Source organism: Mesoplodon mirus (assembly GCF_964341445.2).
Source record: "Mesoplodon mirus genome assembly, chromosome: 15".
Classification (NCBI taxonomy): domain Eukaryota; kingdom Metazoa; phylum Chordata; class Mammalia; order Artiodactyla; family Ziphiidae; genus Mesoplodon; species Mesoplodon mirus.
The window spans coordinates 47965248-47986880 of NC_138991.1; the positions used below are offsets into that span (position 1 = coordinate 47965248).

Sequence of the window (21633 nt, forward strand, 5' to 3'; positions counted from 1 at the left end):
ATATGTACTGGCACTGGTGTGCCAGGCACTACCCTAGGTATTGGGGACATAAAAGTGTACAAAATTCCTGCTTATATTAGTGGGTGAAGCAGGTAATTGAGTATAGAGAATGTGTGCTTCCAAGGAAAATTACACATTGTCTAGAGAGCACACCTTTCCAGTTCCTATCCTTTCTTTCACTGCCTCAGAGATGTCTTACACTCTTAGCTGTAGATAACTGAGAGCAACGCAAATAATTCTTGCCTATAAACATGCAAATTGGGGAATTCTCTGGCGGTCCAGTGGTTAAGACTCCGTGCTTCCCTGGTCGGGGAACTAAGATCCCGCAAGCCCCATGGCAAGGCCAAAATAATAATAATAATAATAATAATAATAAATAAAAATTTAAAATGACAATTAATTCTGAGCTAGTTTTGTGTCCACCTGCACATCCGTTCCACCATTCGTTTATTTTGTATAAACTTGCCCTTTTTCTGACTTCCCTTTTGAACGGATTATGACATCCGCTTGGTTCTCTCGTTTAATTAGAGTTAAAATATTTAACACGCGTTCATTTTACAATGCATGAGAACCATGACTTTTTTGGGGGGGGGATTACCCTTTGACACGGTAAGTAAATATCTAGTACGCTCATGGTGTGATGTGTTACGGAGAAAATAAAGCAAAGTATGGAAGGAGGTGATGGTCCAGAAAGACCGTCCGGAATAAAAATGCTAGAAGAATTCGTTACCTGAGACTCAAATTTAACGGGGCGCCCTCTATCTCATCTGGCAGGCCTTGGGAGGTCGGCTTGACCAACTTTGACCTGGTTGAGGGTCTGGAAGACCTGTCCGCGAGCCCGACCCGCGCGTGGAGGAGGGCTGTCGGGGAGGCGGTGCCCCCGGCCCGGGGCCTGCGCGGAGGCGGGGCCTGGTGTGTGGGCGAGGCACCACAGGCCCCGTCCCATCACGTGCCGACCCTCGCCTGCCGCGTCGGCAGCCCAGGAAAACGCCAGACGCCGGCGGTTGAAGGGCAGGGGCGGCCGCGGCCTCGGCTGCGGGGCTGGGCCTATGGCGGCGACGGCGACGGCGGTGGCGGCGGGGGCCGGGGCCGCGGCGGGGGCCGAGTCGGCCGAGGGGCCCCCGGTGCCGGCGGCGGCGCTGGAGCTGTGGCTCAGTGAGTAGCCAGGGCCGCCCCTCGGCGCGGGCCCAGCGCCCCACGTGAGGCCTGGCTTCCCGCCTCCCTGGGCCTTTCTTCTGAGGCCGGCGGCCGGACAGGTGGCCGCGGGGAGGCCGGCGCCCGGAGAGGGGGCCTGGGCCCGGCGCGGGTGGGAGGATCGCCGCGGGGAGGCCCCGAGAGGAGTCCCAGGAATCCGCCAGGGCTGCGGACCCGAGGCTGGGCGCTCTGCTTCCTTTCCTCCTCCCAACCTCCCCGAGTCGCGGTGCATAAACACTGTTAACAACATAATGGCTAAGGTTTATTGAGCTTTGCTTTTATGCCAAGCACTGTGCTGAAAAGCATTTCAGCCACTGTTAATCCTCATTACGACCCCAAGAGACAGCTTCTGTTTTTAACCTCGTTTTACAGATGGGGACCTTTCGACTTCCTCAGTTGTGCAACATACCCATCCTCTGGGAAGGAGCTGTCTCTGGCTGCCGACTTTAATGTCAAAACAAGCCCTTTACACCTTTTGTGCATGTTGGTTGTGGCCGGGTTTCTTATGTGTGTTGTCTCCTGGAAGACTCACGTAGTCGTAAGAGTCGTTTTTGTTCCTACGTTACCGGTGGGGACTCGAACTTCCAAGAGAATAAAGCATATGCTCCTTGTATGGGGCTCTGCTGGGTGCTGGGAGTACTGAGATGCGTAACACGGGGTCCTTGCTCACAAAGACATTTTTAAGCGGGTGGTACAAGCCGACAATTAACAGCACTTTGTTACATTAACTGCAGAATGGGAGGGAGCCGGCTTTAAAGTGCGGCGGTGGGAGATGGGTTTGTTTACCTGGGGATTGTCTCAGGGGACATAGCATTTGAGTGGACAATGGAGGCGACAGCATTTCAGATGCAGGAAACTGCTTGTGCAAAAGCTGGGGGAACAGGAGGGTGTGGAGCATTCTGGGAAGAAGGAGGTCATTACTGCAGGAGTGCAAAGCCTAAAGAGGCTGCACTGCTAATTGGGGTGAGATCTTCAAGGGTCTTGTATGTTGCAGAAAGGAGTTCAGTTTATCCCTGATGCAGTAGGGGAGGGGATGTTGGCGTTTTCAGCCTGGGACTCTGATCAAGTACACTTGTTAAAAGCAGCACCTGCAGCCGTGAGAAGAGACGAATTGGTTAGGGATTGGGGAGTTCAGGCAGAGAGGGTAGATGAAAAGCTCTTCTGGTAGTGTGTCGGGAGTGAAATAGGACAAAGGTATTGGGATGGAGAGTAGAAATAATTAGCTAGTACAATCAGCAGGCGTGATGCATTAGAATAGAGGCAAGAGACCAGGAGGCATGTAGGATGGATCCCAGGTTTCAGGCTCAGGTAACTGGTTGGTTACAGATGTCTCACTTGTTGACTTGTGGAGTTTGAGGTGCTTGTGGCACAAAGAGAACCTCTCTGGGCAGTTGGTTGGCTCCAGAGAGGGTAAAAGAGCTGGAGGTCAACTTGGGACCTTCAGTTCATTGGCAGTGAGCTTGCCCAGGGAGGCTGTGCCCATTAGGAAGAGCAGAGGTTTGCAGATGGAGCATGGAGAATCTCAACATGGAAGAAGCTGGTGGGAAAAGCAGCCTGGAGACAGAAGGCGGAGGCTACAGGCTGGGCGTGGAGGGGGAAGCTTGGACGGTGGGGAGCTGCAGGTGGATGTAGTTGGTTGGTAGGTGGTTTTGCTGCTGAGAGATAGAGGAGGAGGAGGAAGGAGGAGGGGGAGCTTCGAATTTGGCGACTAAAAGGTTGCTGAGCTACCTTAGTGTTAAATGATGGGGACAGAAGGTGGCTGACCAGGAAGCAGTGGAGTTGCAAAATCAAGTGGGCCGGGTTAGAGGCCAGCTAGCGGCCGACACAGGTGGGGGAGAAAAAGGGAACCGTGGCTGCTCAAGGAGGGGGTCCTGAAGCGCCAGCTGTTTTAGGCCAGCCAGTGTGGTCCCAAAGTTGTGAGATCTTCCAGTTGTTCAGGTAGGGCTAGAACCTGGACCAATAGCACACACCCACTCCCCAGTCTCGAGAGCCAAAAATGCCTCCAGACATTACTAGATGTGCCCTGGCAGAGAGGGCAGGCTCACCTCTCCCCTCCCCGCCTGAGATCCTCTGAGTTTGGGCTCTGGAGTGTGGAGTGGACTTCAGAAATGTATCTTGTAGTCTTCGTGGTTGTGCGATTTGCACCTCCCCGCCCCCACCCCTCCGTAGGACAGAGAAAGTGAACTGTGTAAACCAGACTTCTTGGGGGGCTGGGGCGCAGTGGAGGTGGTACGTGGGAGGACAAGGGGTAGAGGGGCTGGTGGTGGGGCAAGGACAGGAGTGTCGTTGAAGGAAGAGCACCGTGAGTCTGGACTGGATGGAGAAGGAAGTCACTCTGGGGCTGTCTGAGGACCCCCGAGCTCAGCTCGCTGGCAGGTCTTACCTCAGCAGGCAAGGCAGCTGTGTCTCTGAGATCGGAATGTAATACCATGTCCGTCTCGGGGCTGTGAGGATCAGAGGAGTTAGTACACGTGAAGCACTCAGTTTAGTGCCTGGCACAGAGTGTTAGCTGTTATTATCATTAGTCTTCTTAGTTGGGGGTGGCAGAAAACTAACTCATGTCGTGTTACCGAAAAAGAAAAGAAAAACGTCAGACCTAGGATGCTGTTTCAGCAGAAGTTCATGCTTTAAAAATACAAGTAACAGGTGTGCTAGCTTACTGTGTGCTTAGGTGCCCAAGCTACTGAGGGTCTAGGTCCAGGCAGCTGAAGAGCGTGGTTAGCAAGATGAACAAAGATGCGCAGATGAGAGCAGCAGTGAACCAAAAGTTAATAGAGACTGGAGAAAGAGAACGCCTCAGAGTTGCTGACAGCTACTTAATTGAATGTGGCTGGAAGGATCAGTTGAAGGCACACTGTAAAGAGGTGATTAAAGAAAAAGGACTAGAACACGTTACTGTTGATGACTTGGTAGCTGAAGTCACACCAAAAGGCAGAGCCCTGGTACCTGACAGTGTAAAGAAGGAGCTCCTATAAAGAATAAGAACATTCCTTGCTCAGCACACCAGCCTTTAAGATTGAATTAGATTGTGTTGTCTTGTGGTTTTATTTCTGAAAGTAAAACTTGCCATAAAGTAGGAATCGATTTCCCAAAATAAAATCCTTTTTTGTATGATGCTATACAGTTTTCAGTAATGATGTATACAATTGTATTGATTTTTTTTCCCCTGAATGTGTTATCTTAATAAACGTCTCATGAATGAAAAAAACCCAAAAAACAAGTAGCAGCTTCTGGGCATTTTGCAGCTTTTCTTACCCCACTTAGTTTCTGTTGGGCACGTCCCACATGACTGCATTTAGAGCTGCCCCATTCTTGTTAATGAAACGCCTCGTGTGCCCCATTCCATGGGGTGCTATACTCTGTTTAACCAGTTCCTTGTTAGTGGACACTTCGGGTTGCTGGGAGTCTTGTGCTATTAACAGCAGCCCTGGGGCCTCCTGGTCTCTGGCTCTGGTAGCGCTGCCAAGGAAGCAGTAGCTTAAGTAAAGCTAAGGCAGGCTGCTCAGTAAATCTCTCTCTTCTTCCCCTCGGACCTACTCCCAGGTGAAAAGTCCTGTCTCCTGGCCTCGCTTTTATGCCTCCTTTGGGGATGGGAGTGGCTCTATTTATACTCTCGCAGCTTCTCAAGGGTTATCTTGGAGCCCAAGCGTAGGTCATTCCTGTGGCGGGTCTTGCTTGGGCTTTCAGCGTGTGCTTAATTGAATGATTGCTGGATGTAGGGGTCGATGTGTACCCCCTGTAGGATTCCCCCATGCAGTGAGCACTGCTACGGGGTTGAGTTCTAAGTGTTCTCAAGGTGAGTGCTCCCCACAGCCTCAGGGCTCCCCTTAGTAGCACAGGCTGCTCTAGCGCCAGGGTCATGACCCTGGTGGTTGGGTGGCAGCTGATGTGAGATGATTTGACTTTTGAATTAGTCACTGTTAGATGAACCATTTCCGGGAATTTCCTGATGATCCCGGGGTTAGGACTCAGTGCTTTCACTGCCGTGGCCAGGGTTCGATCCCTGGTGGGGGAACTAAGATCCCACAAACCCACAGCATGGCCAAAAAAAGATGAATCATTTCGTTCACAGGTGGAGGGCTCAGCTGTTTTCTTTCCTTCTTCTTTTTTTTTTTTTTTTTTAAATTTTTTGGGGGTGAGTGCACCGTGCTGAACTCCATGGCATGCAGGATCTTAGTTCCCCGACCAGGGATCGAACGCACGCCCCCTGCAGTGGAAGTTGGAGTCTTAACCACTGGACCACCAGGGAAGTCCCCCTCAGCTGTTTTCTTAATACCTCTCACCCTGTAGCACAGCGGTCCCCAACCTCTTTTTTTTTTTTTTTTTTTTTTTTTGGTGTGTGGTACGCGGGCCTCTCACTGCTGTGGCCTCTCCCGTTGTGGAGCACAGGCTCCGGACGCTCAGGCTCAGCAGCCATGGCTCACGGGCCCAGCCGCTCCGCGGCATGTGGGATCTTCCTGGACCGGGGCACGAACCCGTGTCCCCTGCATTGGCAGGCGGGCTCCCAACCACTGCGCCACCAGGGAAGCCCAGTCCCCAACCTTTTTGGCACCAGGGACTGGTTTCGTGGAAGACGGTTTTTCCACGGATGGGGGAGTAAAGGGGGGCTGGGGGTGGGCGGATGCTTCAGGAGGTAATGCCAGCGATGGGGGAGTGGCAGACAAGGCTTTGCTCTCCAGCCCACTGCTCACCTCCTGCTGTGCGGCCTGGTTCCTTACAGGCTGAGGCCCAGTAAGGTCTACCTGGAGGTTGGGGACCCCTACTGTAGCAGACTTGAAATGCATACAGACGTTGCTTTTATTAAGCAAATATATGGCAGTAATCCTATATTTGTCCTGCCCCAGTGCCAGCTAAATAAACCACCTTGGTGCCCAGGATAGCCATTCTTTTTAATGATAAAGGCATTTGGGATGAGATAAATGCTTTTATTTTATTTTATTTATTTATTTTTGGCTGCATTGTGTCTTCGTTGCAGCACGTGGGCTTTCTCTAGTTGCGGCGAACGGGGGGCTACTCTTTGTTGCGGTGCGCAGGCTTCTCATTGCAGTGCCTTCTCTTGTTGCGGAGCACGGGCTCTAGGGTGTGTGGGCTTCAGTAGTTGTGGTGCACGGGCTTAGTTGCTCCGCGGCATGTGGGATCTTCCTGGACCAAGGCTCGAACCTGTGTCTCCTGCATTGGCAGGCGGATTCTTAACCACTGCACTGCCAGGGAAGCCAGTGATAGCCATTCTTGATGGGGCGGTGATAGTCAGGTGAAGCAAAGTAGGGGTTTTTTTTTGTTTTTTGTTTTTAATTTTTTTTAAATTTTATTTTGTTTTATTTATTTATTTTTTTTGCAGTATGCGGGCCTCTCACTGTTGTGGCCTCTCCCGTTGTGGAGCACAGGCTCCAGACGCGCAGGCTTAGCAGCCATGGCTCATGGGCCCAGCCGCTCCACGGCATGTGGGATCTTCCCGGACTGGGGCACGAACCCGTGTCCCCTGCATCAGCAGGCGGACTCTCAACCACTGCGCCACCAGGGAAGCCCCTTTTTTTTTTTTAATTAATTAATTTTATTTGGTTGCGCTGCGTCTCATCTGCAGCTCACGGGCTCCTTAGTTGCAGCACTCGGGATCTTCATTGTAGCATGCGGGAACTTTGTTGCAGCATGCGGACTTCTTAGCTGCGGCATGCATGTGGGATCTAGTTCCCTGACCAGGGATGGAACCTGGGCCCCCTGCATTGGGAGCGTGGAGTCTTAACCACTGTGCCACCAGGGAAGTCCCAGAGTAGTGTTTTTTTGAGTTTTTACCTGGCCAGGCCCTGTCTGGCTCCTAGCCACTCTTTGGGGCAAATTGGAGTCAAACAGACCTGGAGGGTTGCTGTGGGCTGATCAGACCGAGCTACTGGTCCTCTGGGGGTCATTTTCTCTAGAGCTGCTCAAAGCCACTGAAATAGCTTGGCAAGATGGAATTAGGTGTTCAGAGATCCAGTTATTTCAGAACTGGAACAGCCATCTCCTGGTGTCAGCAATATGTGCAGCCAACTGGCCAGACTCTGCATAGTAAAAGATGAATCATTCATTCATTAGTAGATATCCATGCTGATGACTATTCTAGGTGCTGGAGATGGGGAGGTGAATGAGACAGACCTTCTTCCTGCCTTAGGGAGCTGATAACTTAGTGGTAAGAAAGTCAAAGAAGCTAGTTCCCCGAAGAGGCCCTGCCTTTGCCAAGGAACTGAAGACTTAACCCTGAGAAACATTTGGGCCCTGGAATCGGGCAGACCTGGGATTGAATTTTTGCCATTTTCTAGCTTTGTGGCTGGGCAGGTTTCTTCAGTGGTGAGGTAATAGAACCAACTTCAGTGGTTCTGAGGTTTACAGGAAAGGACGCTTGGAAAACAGCATCACGTCTGACCCACAGCAAAAACAAAGCGGGGTGGGAGGGCAGCTATTACTATTACTGCTATTGTTTGGGAGCTACGAAGAACCTTGAGGGAATCCTTATCATATAAGATACAGCAAATAAAATAACTTACATTTTATGGATCTTTTTGCTGCTTTGCCTTGGTTAGGGGTTTAGAACATTATTTAACCTTATAGAGGTTTTTTCCTTCCTTTCTTTGGAAAAACTAGTGACCTGGCAGTAGGGGAGGAGGGAGAGAGCTGGATTCTTCATGGTGAATTGGGGTCCTGCCTGCTCTTCTCTGCCACTAGGGTGTAGAGTCAAGTGTTGAGGTCTGAATGCCTTTTAGGTGTCAAGCTTGACCTTGTAGTGAAGTGAAACTTAATGAAGCTTAAAGGGTAAAGAATTATCTTAGATGAGTCAGATCTCCTTAATCAGACTCTCTGGAAATCACTGCCTTAAGTTGATTTCATGAGTAATTATTTTGTGCCTATGGGTAAGGCATTGTACTAAGCACTATAGGAAACCTATGGCTTCTGCCTTCGTTTTTTTTTTTTTTTTTTTTAACATTTACTGAATATGTTGCTACCAACTTTTTAAAAAATATTTATTTATTTAGGCTCTGGTGTGTGTTAGTTGCGGCATGTGGGATCTTTAGTTGCGGCATGCAGACTTCTTAGTTGTGGCATGCATGCGGGATCTAGTTCCCCCACCAGAGATCGAACCTGGGCCCCCTGCATTGGGAGCATGGAGTCTTACCCACTGGACCATCAGGGAAGTCCCTCTGCCTTCGTTTTGAATAAACTTTTGAAGTTTTAAGTGTAATAAGTCATGTGTACATACTGAAGTAAAAGGCAGAGACTATTATAAGATTAGCTGTCTTTTATTGATTACTTAATGTTTGCTGCTCTACTGAGTACTTTAGACACTATCTTTTAAAAATCTCATGGCTATCCCATGAGGAGGGTACTATTTTCCTTATTTTATAGTTGAGGAAACTGAGGCTCAGAGAGCCCAAGGACATGTAACTAATAAGGGATGGAGCTGGAGATCCCCATCCTGAAAGAGCAGGTAAGATGTGGGCCTTCTGAGAAGAAAGGGTTGGCTTCTGTTTTGTGGGGGTGGGAGATAGAAAGATTAAGAAAGTCTTTATGAAGTGGCATTTGAATTGGGACTCGAAAGGTGAACAGCATTTTGAGAGATGGAACCTAGGGAAAGAGCTTTGAGGAGGAAAAAGGTGAGGGGCATATGGGAATTGATCATCTAATTCCTTTGCTCTCCTTTGTTGTCTTTTTTCACTTAGGATGGAGTTGGTGGGTGGGAAGTTGGGGGATTGAGCACCTGCCCTCTGAATCTCATTGTTGAGCTGTGGGGCATATGACTCCTGCATGACATAAATGTGACTGCTGTCTGGAAAAGTTAAACTCTGGATGACTGTGTAGTCTTAAGTGATCAGAAGGGAGGAGAATTACTAGGGGCTGGAGCAGTGGGAGGAGGCTTTTGGGAGGAGACAGAAATTCAGAGTGGCCTTGAAGAATGGATAGGATTTTGAGAGGAGAGAAGCGGACGTTCAGGCAAGAAGAATAGTGTGAGAGATGCGATCATAAGAATTACTTATTTGCAGAACTTGAAAAAGCTTCTCTGTCAGGACCACTAAGATATTTCACTGGAGAGCCAGGTAGGCCAGGACAGGCTGGACAGTGGGGGGTAAGGGAAATGTTATGAAAGGGCAGGACGAAGACAGTCTCAGCAACTCCTTTGTGAGAATGTGGCCTGGTTCAGTCTGGGGGCAGGGCATGTGGAATGGGCATCCTTGTTGGGTTGCTGGCCGGGGATTCTAGGCAGCAGCAGTGGGAGGAGAGGAAGAAGCTGCTACCATCAATTACCAGGAAAGATACACACAACCCCTTATTCCAGGAAGTCAAGGATTGCCCCTCCCTTCCGTGGAGCATGGTCTCAACATTAGGCCTTCTGACAGTCCCTCTTTCTCCAGGTATCTCCTGCTCCTGGCTGTGCCCTGGTGCTCTTCATGCTCCGTGTCCTCAGATTTCATCCGAATATGAATGTTCCAATGGGGGAGACCCTAGCCTGACTAGATCTGGGTTCCTTGGGCATGTGTATGGTAGCAGAGAGAAATAGCATTTTGAGGAGTGAAGGCAAGGAGGTCCTCTCGTCAGACTGGATAAGCCACTGACGTGTGGAGAAGCTTCTTACATAGGATGGTCAGGAGATTTCAGTAAATGGAGGCTCAGATTTAGGCCTGTTGCTTTGAGGATATGGTGGGAGCCGCTCAGGGCTACATTGTATGTTCTAGTCTTCCTGTCACATGGCTAAGAAGCTTACAGGTTCTGGTCCATGCCCAGATGCTGGCCCAAGCCCGTCCTCATTGCAGGGCCAGAGTGGGGGAGTCCTGACACGGGCATGAAGAAGGTGTACATAGGCCATCCCCTGCACTGGGAATGGAGCCCCTTTCAGGACAGTAGCTTGTTAACCAGTTTAGTTGTTCATTCAGTCAGCAAACAGTCACTGAGGCCGTATCATGGGCCAGACACTGTGCCTGACACTGATGATCAGTGCAGGCCCCTGTCCCTTTCAGCTGTCTGCTCACTGGGTCTGATCCCCTAGAGGTGATGTCCCAGTCCTTGGCTGTTGTCATATTTGGGGGGCTAGTGGTGTGGAGAGGTGTTTGTTTCTCTTTATTCTACTTTAATTTTATTTTTTATTTCCTTGACAGATAAAGCCACAGACCCAAGCATGCCAGAACAGGATTGGTCAGCTATTCAGAATTTCTGTGACCAAGTGAACACTGATCCCAATGGGTAAGGTGACTTCACACACACGCTTGACTTTGGGGGCACCTCAGACTGTGCATGCCTTTGTTTTGCAGGATTGTTTTACGTAGCATAGATCGTTGTTTCCTTTTTTTCTCCCTCCATGATCTACTGAGTACATTATTTTTCTAGAAATAGCAAATTCATGTGGTTTTCTAAAAAACAAATAGTCAGTTTGTAACTGGCAGTTATTTAAAAAATTTTAAATAGTGTTATGAAACACTACTCCTGAGGAGATCTCTGAATGTTAGGGATAGAACGTACCTAGGGTACGTAGCAATGTGAAAGATCAGTGTGTTCTCCATAATTTAAGTGCAGTCTTTCTTAAGAAAAAGCAGGGGAAAAAGGGGTAAGATTTTGTTGAATTTGGTTTCTAAAGTATCTGGATAGGAACTTAAGAAATGAGTCAGTAATCCGGATGTTTTATCTGCATGTTGCTGAATGTTCATTTTGAAACGAGCAAGAAGGTTGATCACATTTTCCGCTCTAGTGTTAACTGAGCAGTTGTCATATGACAGACAAGGTCTGTGCTGCTCACGACCAAGTTACTCACAGGTCTGGAAGTTGTGGGTTGACTGGGGAGAGGATGGTGTGCCCTGGAAGTGTAGCTATGAGAAGGGTGGGTGGGAGTCAGCCGCCTTCAGGGGCTCGTGCCTGGCCGTGTGCAGTCACATCCCACCTCTGCTCTGGGACCCGAGCTCCTGGAGGAGAGGGGACTTTACCAGGTGTGCTCAGCCAGACTGGTGTGTTCCTCTCCGCCCAGAGTCCAGGTGTCTTTGTTTTCCCGTAGCTCAACCCATGCACCTTGGCTACTGGCCCACAAGATCCAGTCTCCACAAGAGAAAGAAGCTCTTTATGCCTTAACGGTGAGTTCGGCTTGCCCCTTAGCCTAAGCTCTCCTGTCCTGAGGCTAGCCTTTCTGTGAGGAAGAGGCTCTGAGGGGTTCACCTTCACTGGCCTTGAGAAAGCAGGCTGGAGGGAGTTCTGGGCCCAGATTGCCCCACCCTAGATCTGTTTCTGGAGAGTAGTACTGAGCCCGCTTTGCGAGAAGGAAAGGGAGGCTTTATTTCTTTTTGCCCTTTTTAGACCAGGGCTGGCAAGGTCAAGTCCCACAGGGCCAGATTGGTAACATAAGTGAATGAGCTGCTGGGTGGGGACCAAAGAACTGGAGAGCCCATGCCCAGTCTAAAGAGGGCAGCTACAGTGCAGGACCCGCTGGCTGTTGTCAGGCGTGAGTTTGGGCCCAGTGTTGCTAGGACTTCCTGTTTAAGAGAAACTGGAAATCTAGATTTTTAAATATATGAATTCTCTGAATTTTTCAATATTGGTGACTGATTTGAAATGGTGAACAAGATTGTGGACCAAAGAAAACATTTACAGGCCCAATTTGTCACTCAAGTGCCAGCAGGTAACCCGTAGTTTAACAGTTCTTGGGTATTCCATGTCCACTTTCTGCCTCTAAGGAGAAAGAAGGAAGTGATTCTCTGACTGGTTTCACCTGCCCAAAGGGTCTCCTTAAAAGGTGGGGTGACCTCAGGGTACCCCACTGAGCTGTTTCCTGGGCACAAACCTGTCAGTTACAACAAGAGCAAACAGGTGCTTTTTTTTCTTAATCTAAAAGTGTCACCCTTTCTCCCAAACTTTAGTGTCCTCAGTCTTGAGCCATGATTTCAGCAAATACTTACCGGGTTTGAAATGAGCCCTGGAGCCAATGGTTTCCCCTTCTCATGGGGGTCCTGTGTCTGCGCAGGTGCTGGAGGTGTGTGTGAACCACTGTGGGGAGAAGTTCCACAATGAGGTGGCCAAGTTCCGCTTCCTGAACGAGCTCATCAAAGTGTTGTCCCCAAAGGTGAGTACCCTGGGCTTGGCTTTGCTCACTGTTCTGCATGCCCCCCAGCTTTCAAACTCCTGTCACCCTTCTTGGTCCAGAGGTGGACCTGCCCATGGATAGAACCTGCCAGCCTGTCCCAGGTTTGTGAGAGCTGAGAGGTGAAAGCTTTCCTCTCCAAGGTGTAGGATGATGGTCATGGTCATCAGCTGATCCCCACCCTTTGACTGTTAGCATTTTCAAATTCTCCCTTTAAAAATGGCCTTGTAGACAGGTGGCCTTAGAGGGGCGAGCACAGAGGGGCCTAGCTGGTGGGCACAGGCTTCCTGGTAGAGATAGCAAGACATGTCGGGTGTAGCTCTAAGTTTCCTTCTTTCCTTGTCTTCTGTAGCTTTCCTCCTGGTAACTGTCTTAGCGACACCATTCTCGGGTAACTAACATTGGTGGAACCTTCCTTTGCTGCTTCCCAGCAATTCTGATACCAACTGGGTGTCCTGTGGTTTAATTCATTTCTGAAAATAAGTACTCAAAGTTAGGACAGACCCTACAGGTTAAGAGCTCAGTCCTACCTAGACTACACCTACTTCAGACACCAGTCATAAGTCTCGGGGATGCCCAAGCTACTTGCACTTCTGCTCGACCAACTACAAGTTCAGAGCTTCCTCTGACCCCCTTTGCCAGGTTCCATAATTCACTAGAAAGATTCACAGAACACAGGAAAGCACTATACTTACTAATATTCTTTTACTGTAAAGGATGTAAATGCAAGAGATACATAGGCCAACATCTTGGGGGTGAAGGGGTTGCAGTGCTTCCATGCCCTCTCCCGTGGAACCTGAGCATACCACCCTCCCAGCACATCCATGTGTTCAACCAGAAGGCTCTCTGGACCTGGTTGTTTCGGAGTTTTTATCTGGAATTATGTGGGCATGGTTGATTTAACCACTGGCCATGTTATTGAACTCAGTCTCCAGCCTCCCTCTCCTCTTGGGGAGGTCAGGGTAGGGCTGAAACTTCCAACCCTCTAATCATGTGGTCAATCCCTCCCTTGAAACTAAGTGCCCACCAGGAGTGTTTAGCAGAAACTCAGGTATGGTCCATGGGGGCTCATTGTAAATAACAAAAGACGTTCCTCTCACTTAGGAAATTCCAAGGGTCTTTGAAATTCTGTGCCAGGAGGATCTGTGGACAAGGGTCAAATATATATATATATATATATATATATATATATATATATATATATATATATATATATATATATATTTTATTTCCATAATCCTTTAATTTTTTATTTTTTTTATTTTTTGTGGTACGTGGGCCTCTCACTGTTGTGGCCTCTCCCGTTGTGGAGCACAGGCTCCGGACGCGCAGGCTCAGCGACCATGGCTCACGGGCCCAGCCGCTCCGCGGCATGTGGGATCTTCCTGGACCGGGGCACGAACCCGTGTCCCCTGCATCGGCAGGCGGACTCTCAACCACTGCGCCACCAGGGAAGCCCCCTTTTATTTAATTTTAAGTGGATCTTTTATAATGATTCAAAACATTTGAGTTTCAGCAGTTCCTTTCACTTTACCTTATTTTCATGCCAAATACATTTTTATTCTAGACTTGCCACAGTCAAATAAGGAGTGTCTCCAGTGGCTCTAACCTAGGCCAATATATGGTAGGATTTAATTTTAGTGGCTTTATAGGTTGATTTTTTGAAACCCAGAAAGAGCCCTGGAAATGGGTGCCAGATAATTTGTCTTCTAGCTGTGCCTCAACTCTCTACCAGCCTTGGGCAGCTCGCTTCTCTGGGCCTCAGCAGCCATCTCTTTAGTGATAGTGTGGGCTGGGCAGTCTACTAATGAAACTGCACAGCTAAGATGGGATTTGAACCCAGCCAAAACTCAGATTGGGACTTGAACCCACGGGCTGGGACTCAAACCCACTGTCTTTTTTTTTATCATTATTATTAGTTAATTAGTTTATTTTCAGCTGCATTGGGTCTTTGCTGTTGCGCACCAGCTTTCTCTAGTTGTGGCCAGCGGGGGCTACTCTTGGTTGCGGTGTGCGGTCTTCTCATTGTGGTGGCTTCTCCTGTTGTAGAGCATGGGCTCTAGGTGTGCGGGCTCCAGTAGTTGTGGCACGTGGACTCAGTAATTGTGGCTTGCAGGCTCCCGAGCACAGGCTCAGTAGTTGTGGCACACGGGATTAGTTGCTCCGCGGCATGTGGGATCTTCCCGGACCAGGGCTCGAACCCGTGTCCCCTGCATTGGCAGGTGGATTCTCAACCACTGCGCCACCAGGGAAGTCCCAAACCCACTGTCTTTTAATTAAAGTCAATCACCTGGTGTCAGGACTTACTGAAGCTCAGGTTCATTATGTCTCAGCACAGAAGGAGTTCAGCAAGAGGCAAAGTGATAGGCAAGAAGTAGATTTATTAATATAGGACGCCTGTGAGGGATACAAGTGCGCAGGCAAGGCGGCTCTGCCCCGAGAACTAAGTGGGAAAACAGATTTATTTAGAGAGATATACATTCCAAAGGTAGAATGTCTCAAAATGTGAGAGCAGTCCTGAAATACGGGGTGGTTAGTTTTTATGGGTTGGGTGATTTCATAGGCTAACGAGTGGGAGGATTATTCCAGCTGTTTTGGGGAAGGGGCAGAGATTTCCAGGAATTGGGCCACCACTCACTTTCTGGCCTTTTATGGTCAGCCTCTGAACGGTCATGGCACCTGTGGGTGTGTCGTTTAGCTAATGTATTACAATGAGCGTATACTGAAGCTCAAGGTCTACTGGAAGTCAAATCTTAGGTCATCTTGGGCCTAGTCCGTTCTAACCAGTTTATGTCGTATTCTCAACAGCTGTGTCATTCTCTAAAGGTTATGTCCTGCCGCCTTCCCTCCTGTCTCACCAGGTCCCTTCCAGCTCTGTAATTCCCTTTCCTTTTTCAGTACCTAGGCTCCTGGACCACAGAAAAAGTTAAAGGAAGAGTCATTGAAATACTCTTCAGTTGGACAGTCTGGTTTCCAGAAGACATCAAGATCCGAGATGCTTACCAGATGCTGAAGAAACAAGGTCTCACTACCATTACTTATGTTGCATTCCCTTTTCATGGTAGTTGTTCCTTCTTGGTTTTTTGTACGCTTTGTCAGTTTGGGTGAAAGCTGGAGATCTTGTGTCCAGTAGATAAAACAATAGAGGCTGACGCAGTAATTTTGATCCCTGGAAATGGGCAGACCGTTCCTTCCGGTTGACAGGAGTTGAGCTAGGTTTGAGATGGTTGTTGCTGTAGTTAGCCTCACTGTGCCAGGTTCCAGATTCCTCTAGTGTTAGCTTGTGTTGAGGGTGGAGGCTGACTTGCTAGAGAGTTTCTCTCAGTATCTGTTCTACTCTCAGCTTTGGGTCTTCCTCTTGCTCTGCACCTCAGAGGGGGTCTTATTCCATCGCCCTTCCGGACAGTAGACCCTTACTACTTGTTCCTCAGTGCCTGTAGCCTGGTGCTGGTTCTGCTGTGGGTAAGCCTCAGTCTCAGGCAGGCATGTGTCCCTGGTCTTGGTGGGACCTGTTTGTGATCCTGTCCCATCCCGACTCGGGTCTGGGCCGGGACGCGTTGCTGCCCCTCCCCCAGGGGCACAGGCTTTTCTTTTCTTTTTTTTCCAGCTGCAGTAGGTTTTCACCACTGTTCTAAGGACAACAGGTTTGGTGTCCTTCCCCCAGCAGTGTGAGGCTTTTCTGTCGGGAGAGAAGGATTTCAGTGGGCCATCAGGCCTTTCCCATTCTCTTTTTGTGAGGCCTTTGGAGAATGAGCCTATTCCTCTCGTGTTGTGAGCCCCAGAGTGTGTCCTGTGTAGAAGCTGGGAGTCCATGTTCCTTTTCTCTTGGGCTCTGTGGGAGGAACCTGGATTCAGGATGGACTGTTTTTCTCCCTGTCGCATGCACTCACTTAACATTTTTAGGAGTATTGGGGATTCTACACTAATTTCTGGGCTCTGGGAGGTTGTATACCTGCATAAAATGATCAGTATTAGTATAGTGTAAAGCCCGTTGACCACTAGCCTTACGGTCCGGTTCTGCTCTGATTTAGTTGACTCTGACCTCCCCAACTTTGTACTGGTTCCATGGATCCTCCCAAGGGAGGATGCAGAGCCTTGATCATACCCTGGGTGTATCTCTGTAAGGTTGTTGACAGTGTTTTCCTGGTGGGACATCAGGAACCAGGAGTTTCTGGGCTTTATACTGGATCCTGCTGAAGTCAACGGGTACCTATATCCGTATATTCATGAATTGCATGTTTTAGGAATCATAAAGCAAGACCCTAAACTACCAGTGGATAAAATCTTGCCCCCACCTTCTCCCTGGCCCAAGAGCTCCATCTTTGATGCCGATGAAGAAAAGTCAAAGGTAAGGAGCTTCTCCCTGACCTTGGTGGCCTACCTGGAGTCTGACCAGACCCCTTCTTTTTTTTTTTAATTTTTGAATTTTATTTTATTTACCTTTTTATACAGCAGGTTCTTATTTGTTGTCCATTTTATACATATTAGTGTATATATCTCAATTCCAATCTCCCAATTCATCCCACCCCCACAGATCCCTTCTTTTAGGGACTCTCCTGCCATGTCCCCTGATCCCGAACCAAAGTGTGGGAGAGTGTGGGGAGGTGGCTTTTGAGTTCCCTGTGGAGCAGAGAGAGGTAGTTGAAGGTCTGGATGTTTTCTTTGTGGATAGGCCAAATAATAAGTGTCCTGTTCTTTATATCTTTCACTTTATCTGTTCAGTGTTCCTGAGGGAAAGAAGGTACGAAAGGATAACCCTAGTGGGTAATGTGGGTGGTCGGTCATATCCAGGGTGTGGTGTCAGGGGAGGAGAGTGGGCAGTAAAGAATTGGTTGTATGTTGGCTCAGATCTTTTTCATGTCAGTAAGCGTGAGCTCACCCATTTTCCTTCCATTACTGTCTCCCAGAATTGTTGCTCCTCAGACATCAGTAAGGAGAGGGAAGGGAAAAGCAAGGTGGTCCAAACCTAGGCCAAGACCCAGGGATGACTCCAGGGTGCCCCTGAAAGGTGGCAGTGCTTTTGGTCATTAGTGTTCTCGGTCCCTCACAAGGTCTGGTGAGTGTAGAACCAGGAAGACTCCAGTCCGAGGATGGGTCTCCTCTGGTACCCTCTGCCTTCCAACTGCAACTGTCAGCTGTACTCTTCCCTTGGATCTAGGTGCTCACTGTGGGCAGAATGAGCAGGGCTGTGCTGGGTTCTGGGTGGCTTTCCCTCTGGCCTCCTCTCCTACGGGTGCTTCACCATCGCAGAGGGTGGGCGGAACAGGGGAGGAGGTGCGGCATGGACTTCCGAGAAAGATAGTCTTGTGTCAGCTGCTTAGACTCTTTGGCACTCAGTATCTCCACCTGTCCTGCCATCCATCCAACAAAGAGTGAGTGACTCCTATACCTATTGGGAATAAGGTGGACAAGATCGCCAAGGTCTGTCACATCATAGTATGCGGTCCAAGACAGCCTTGGCACTGTTGACATTTTGGGCCAGTTAACTTTCTTGGTGGAGGTCGTTAGGCACTGTAGGATAGAGTGTGTACAGTATCCCTCTACCCGCTAGATGCCAGGAGTACCCCCCAGTTGTGACAACCGAAAATGTCTGCGGACTTTGCCAGAGGTTCCCTGGGGACATCCACCTCCCTACCCCGTGGAAAAACCAGTGGTCTGTGGGGACGGTCGTAATCCTTCCGTTGCCGTGTCGTTGTGAGGATTTGGTGAGGCAACGCGTGTAAAATGTGCGAGCTGCTGTTAGAGCTGATTCCGCTATTGCTGGCGCTATCAGTCTGGGCCGTTTGACACAGAGGGAATTGGTTTCACCTAGTCTTGTTCCCTCTCCAGCTTCTGACAAGGCTTCTGAAGAGCAACCATCCTGAGGATCTTCAGGCTGCAAACCGGCTGATCAAGAATTTGGTCAAGGAGGTGGGCATTTTCCAGGGGGTTCTGCAGAAGCAGCATTTGACAGGGGCTGGACAGTGTGTATGTGTGTGTGTGCTTGAGGGTGTGGGTACACAGTTGTCTGGGAGAAGGGATGGCCACCTAGCCGTGAACCGGGGAACAGCTGTGGGCTCCCTGAAGGGCAGTGAGGTGGTGACTGGGAGCAGAAACTGCTGTGTGTTTCTCAAGTACTTCTGTCTAGGAACTCAAAGCATTTCACAGACACCAGTTTCCGTCCCAGTGACCGGTATTGGTGTGGATAGAATCCAGGTTTGGGAATTTCTTTTCCAGAGGGATTAAGGCTGATGGTGCAAAGGAGTAGTCCTAGCTCCCCAAACTGCATTGTCTGTCCCAGGAATTCCAGGCCTTGAGCATCTTCTCTACCCGCTGAGTGAACACTCCATTCACTCTGTGTTTTGGTGGCTTCCCTGAGCTCTCCACAGTGCAGCGCCCCTTTCCCGGCGCTTGTTCAGGCTTTCTTCAGAGCTTCTGCTCCCTCACTTCATCCTCTGTCTCCCAAAAGGAACAAGAAAAATCAGAAAAGGTGTCCAAGAGAGTCAGTGCTGTGGAGGAGGTACGGAGCCACGTGAAGGTGCTGCAGGAAATGCTGAGCATGTACCGCAGGCCCGGGCAGGCCCCGCCAGACCAGGCAGCCTTGCAGGTACTCTTTTTAAAACTAAATTTCAGGTGGGACTGAGTATCACTGACATACTAGGAATACACATGTATTTCAAGAAGTCATCATACAATCAAAATTTATGTCCCTCACCCATCCCCAACTTCCTCGTTCCCTTCCCTTCTGTTCCTGCCTCTCTCCCCATCCCCAGGCAACCACTGATTTGTTTTCTGTTCTGATTAGTATATATTTCCTAGACTCTTATATAAATGGAATGATACAGTATTACACTTTTTTTTTTTTCTTGGTCTGGCTTCTCTTCTCCCCCTTGGAGTTATTATTTGAGACCTGAGACCCATTCTTTTTTTTTTTTTTTTTTTTTTTTTTTGGCTGCACTGCTTGGCATGTGGGGTCTCAGTTCCCTCATTGGGGATCAAACCCATGGCCCCTGCTTTGGGAGTGTGGAGTCTTTTTTTTGATTGCAAAGCAGTGTTCATTATTATTATTATCATTTTTAACATTTTTATCAGAATATAATTGCTTTACAATGGTGTGTTAGTTTCTGCTATATAACAAAGGGAGTCAGCTATATGTATACATATATCCCCATATCCCCTCCCTCTTGCATCTCTCTCCCACTCTCCCTATCCCACCCATCTAGGTAGTCACAAAGCACCGAGCTGATCTTCCTGTGCTATGCTGGGGAGGGTGGAGTCTTAACCACTGGACCGCCAGGGAGGTCCCAGTAGTTTATTCCTTTTTACTGCTGAGTGGTACTCCGTTGTATGCATATACCACAATATGTATATCCATTCATCTGTTGATGGATATTTGGGTTGTTTCCAGCTCTGGGTGATTATTAATTAACTTGCTGTAAACAGTTGTATACAGGATTTTGTGTGAACATACACTTTCCTTTCTCTTGGGTAAATGCCTCGGTGTGGGATTGCTAGGTCATACGCTACATGTATAGTTAACTCTTTAAGAAACTGCCAAACTATTTTCCAGAGTGTTTGTATCATTTTGTATTTCTGACAGCAGTGTAGAGATTTCCCATTTCTTTACATTTACACATCTTGAGATCTTTCTTTTTTTTATAACACACTTACTGAGAATTTATATAACAAGCTCTGTTTTGTAGGTCGTGTATGAGAGGTGTGAAAAGCTGCGGCCCACCCTGTTCCGGCTGGCAAGCGATACCACCGATGATGACGATGCGCTCGGTATGATCTTTTTTTTCTTTAATTAAAAAAAAAATTATATTTATTTTTGGCTGCGTTAGGTCTTTGTTGCTGTGTGCGGGCTTTCTCCATTTGGGGCGAGCAGGGGCTACTCTTCGTTGTGTTGCTCAGGCTTCTCATTGTGGTGGCTTCTCTTGTTGTGGAGCACAGGCTCTAGGCGTGTGGGCTTCAGTAGTTGTGGCTTGCGGGCTCTAGAGCGCAGGCTCAATAAATAGTAGGTGGCGCACAGGTTTAGTTGCTCCGCAGCATGTGGGATCTTCCCAGACCAGGGATTGAACCTGTGTCCCCTGCATTGGCGGGCAGATTCTTAACCACTGCACCACCAGGGAAGTCCCTTGATACAGTCTTATTCTTTAGGCATAGGCAGCACCCAAGAGTGCAGGACAGACTTGGGGCTTCCTGCCGTGCTGCTGACGCAAAAACAAGACGGTGGCCCCTGGGTGTTATGGTGGTTGGGCTTGGGGGGGGCGTGGCCTGAGTTGATTCTTCTAATTTCCAGAGGAATCTAGGTTTGAGCAAGAAATGAGCTGCAAGTCTGAAAGCATAGAAAAGGGTGGAAATTTACCATGTAGATTGGGTGTGAAGGGGATAGAAAAAAGAGCAGCTACAATTGAAGGCTTGAAGAAAGGCTGAACGTTCTCAGAGGTCTGAGAAACAGCTGTGAGGGGCTCCTTGGAAGGTTTCACACCCAAAGTGCCTTCAGGGGCTGGGTGGGGAGTCTAAGTGGGGATACCAAGTGGAAGGCACAGGGGAGAACTGTAATCCTGAACACAGGTATTGAAACGTTTAAAACTATTTTATTTTATGGAAAATCTCAAAACACGTAAAAGGGATTTATTCTATCCCCATGTACTCTTCACCTTTTGTTAATAATTACCAACTCATGGCCAGTCTTTTGATCTTGTTTTATCTGTACTGCTTTCTCCCTCCCTCCTCCTCCCTACATCCCCAATTCTATTTTCTTTTTATTTTAATAAGATCTGGCACCTTATTAGATGTCTGTTCGATGACTGTCTATGCATTTACTTTTATTTATTTACTTTACTTACTTACTTATTTTTATAGGATCTTAGTTCCCCGAATCCCGTGCCCCCTGCAGTGGAAGCGCGGAGTCTTAACCTCTGGGCCACGGGAGATGTCCTCCCAATTCTATTTTTAAGCAAATTCCAAACATTTCAAAGTAACCAGTCAGTGTTCAGATTTTCCTGAGCATTTTTCCCTCTAATCATTCCTTGCTGACCCTCTTTCTTTTTTTTAAGTTTGTTATAAATCAGTATCAAAAAGAAAAACCACACTTTGTAATTGGTTGATATTTAAGTCCCGTTTAATGGATAGCCCCTGTTCTTTTTTACTTCATGCATGAAAAACATGTCCTTTGACTTGCAGAGTTTCTCTTGGTCTCAATTTTCTGATGGCATCTCCCACGGTATTTAATGTTTCTCTGTTCCTGATATTTCTGAAATTCCTGCTTTCTTATAAATTGGATCAGGAGGCTTGTTCAGATTCAGGTTCAAATGGCGGGGCGTGTGCCGGGGAGCAAGAATGCTTCACAGGTGATGTGAAGAGGCCCATGG

At 48.4% G+C, this 21633-nt stretch overlaps 2 protein-coding genes across 4 annotated transcripts in view; both read left to right on the plus strand.

Annotated features, from left to right (window-relative positions):
- The first annotated feature begins 964 nt into the window (after window positions 1-964).
- The window catches only part of GGA2 (golgi associated, gamma adaptin ear containing, ARF binding protein 2), a 30931-nt gene continuing 10262 nt past the window's right edge, over window positions 965-21633 (plus strand). For 2 of the 3 annotated variants that reach the window (XM_082643932.1, XM_082643933.1), the window contains exons 1-9: window positions 965-1155; window positions 10314-10398; window positions 11201-11276; window positions 12161-12259; window positions 15176-15299; window positions 16522-16625; window positions 18107-18187; window positions 18726-18863; window positions 19960-20041. In XM_082643932.1, coding sequence (XP_082500058.1) covers window positions 1050-1155; window positions 10314-10398; window positions 11201-11276; window positions 12161-12259; window positions 15176-15299; window positions 16522-16625; window positions 18107-18187; window positions 18726-18863; window positions 19960-20041 — 895 coding nt within the window. In that variant the 5' untranslated portion in view covers window positions 965-1049. Of the gene's footprint in view, window positions 1156-1713; window positions 1733-10313; window positions 10399-11200; window positions 11277-12160; window positions 12260-15175; window positions 15300-16521; window positions 16626-18106; window positions 18188-18725; window positions 18864-19959; window positions 20042-21633 lie in introns of those variants that run through there. The other variant, XM_082643934.1, reaches the window with a different exon arrangement.
- On the plus strand, window positions 3813-4300 carry LOC309816524 (transcription and mRNA export factor ENY2-like). Its single transcript, XM_082644122.1, has one exon. It carries the CDS (start codon window positions 3921-3923, stop codon window positions 4167-4169), a length of 249 nt encoding a protein of 82 aa, XP_082500248.1. The 5' UTR covers window positions 3813-3920; the 3' UTR covers window positions 4170-4300.

Coding starts and splice junctions, on each gene's coding strand:
- LOC309816524 (XM_082644122.1), top strand. CDS start 3,921: ATGAACAAAGATGCGCAGATGAGAGCAGCAGTGAACCAAAAGTTAATA.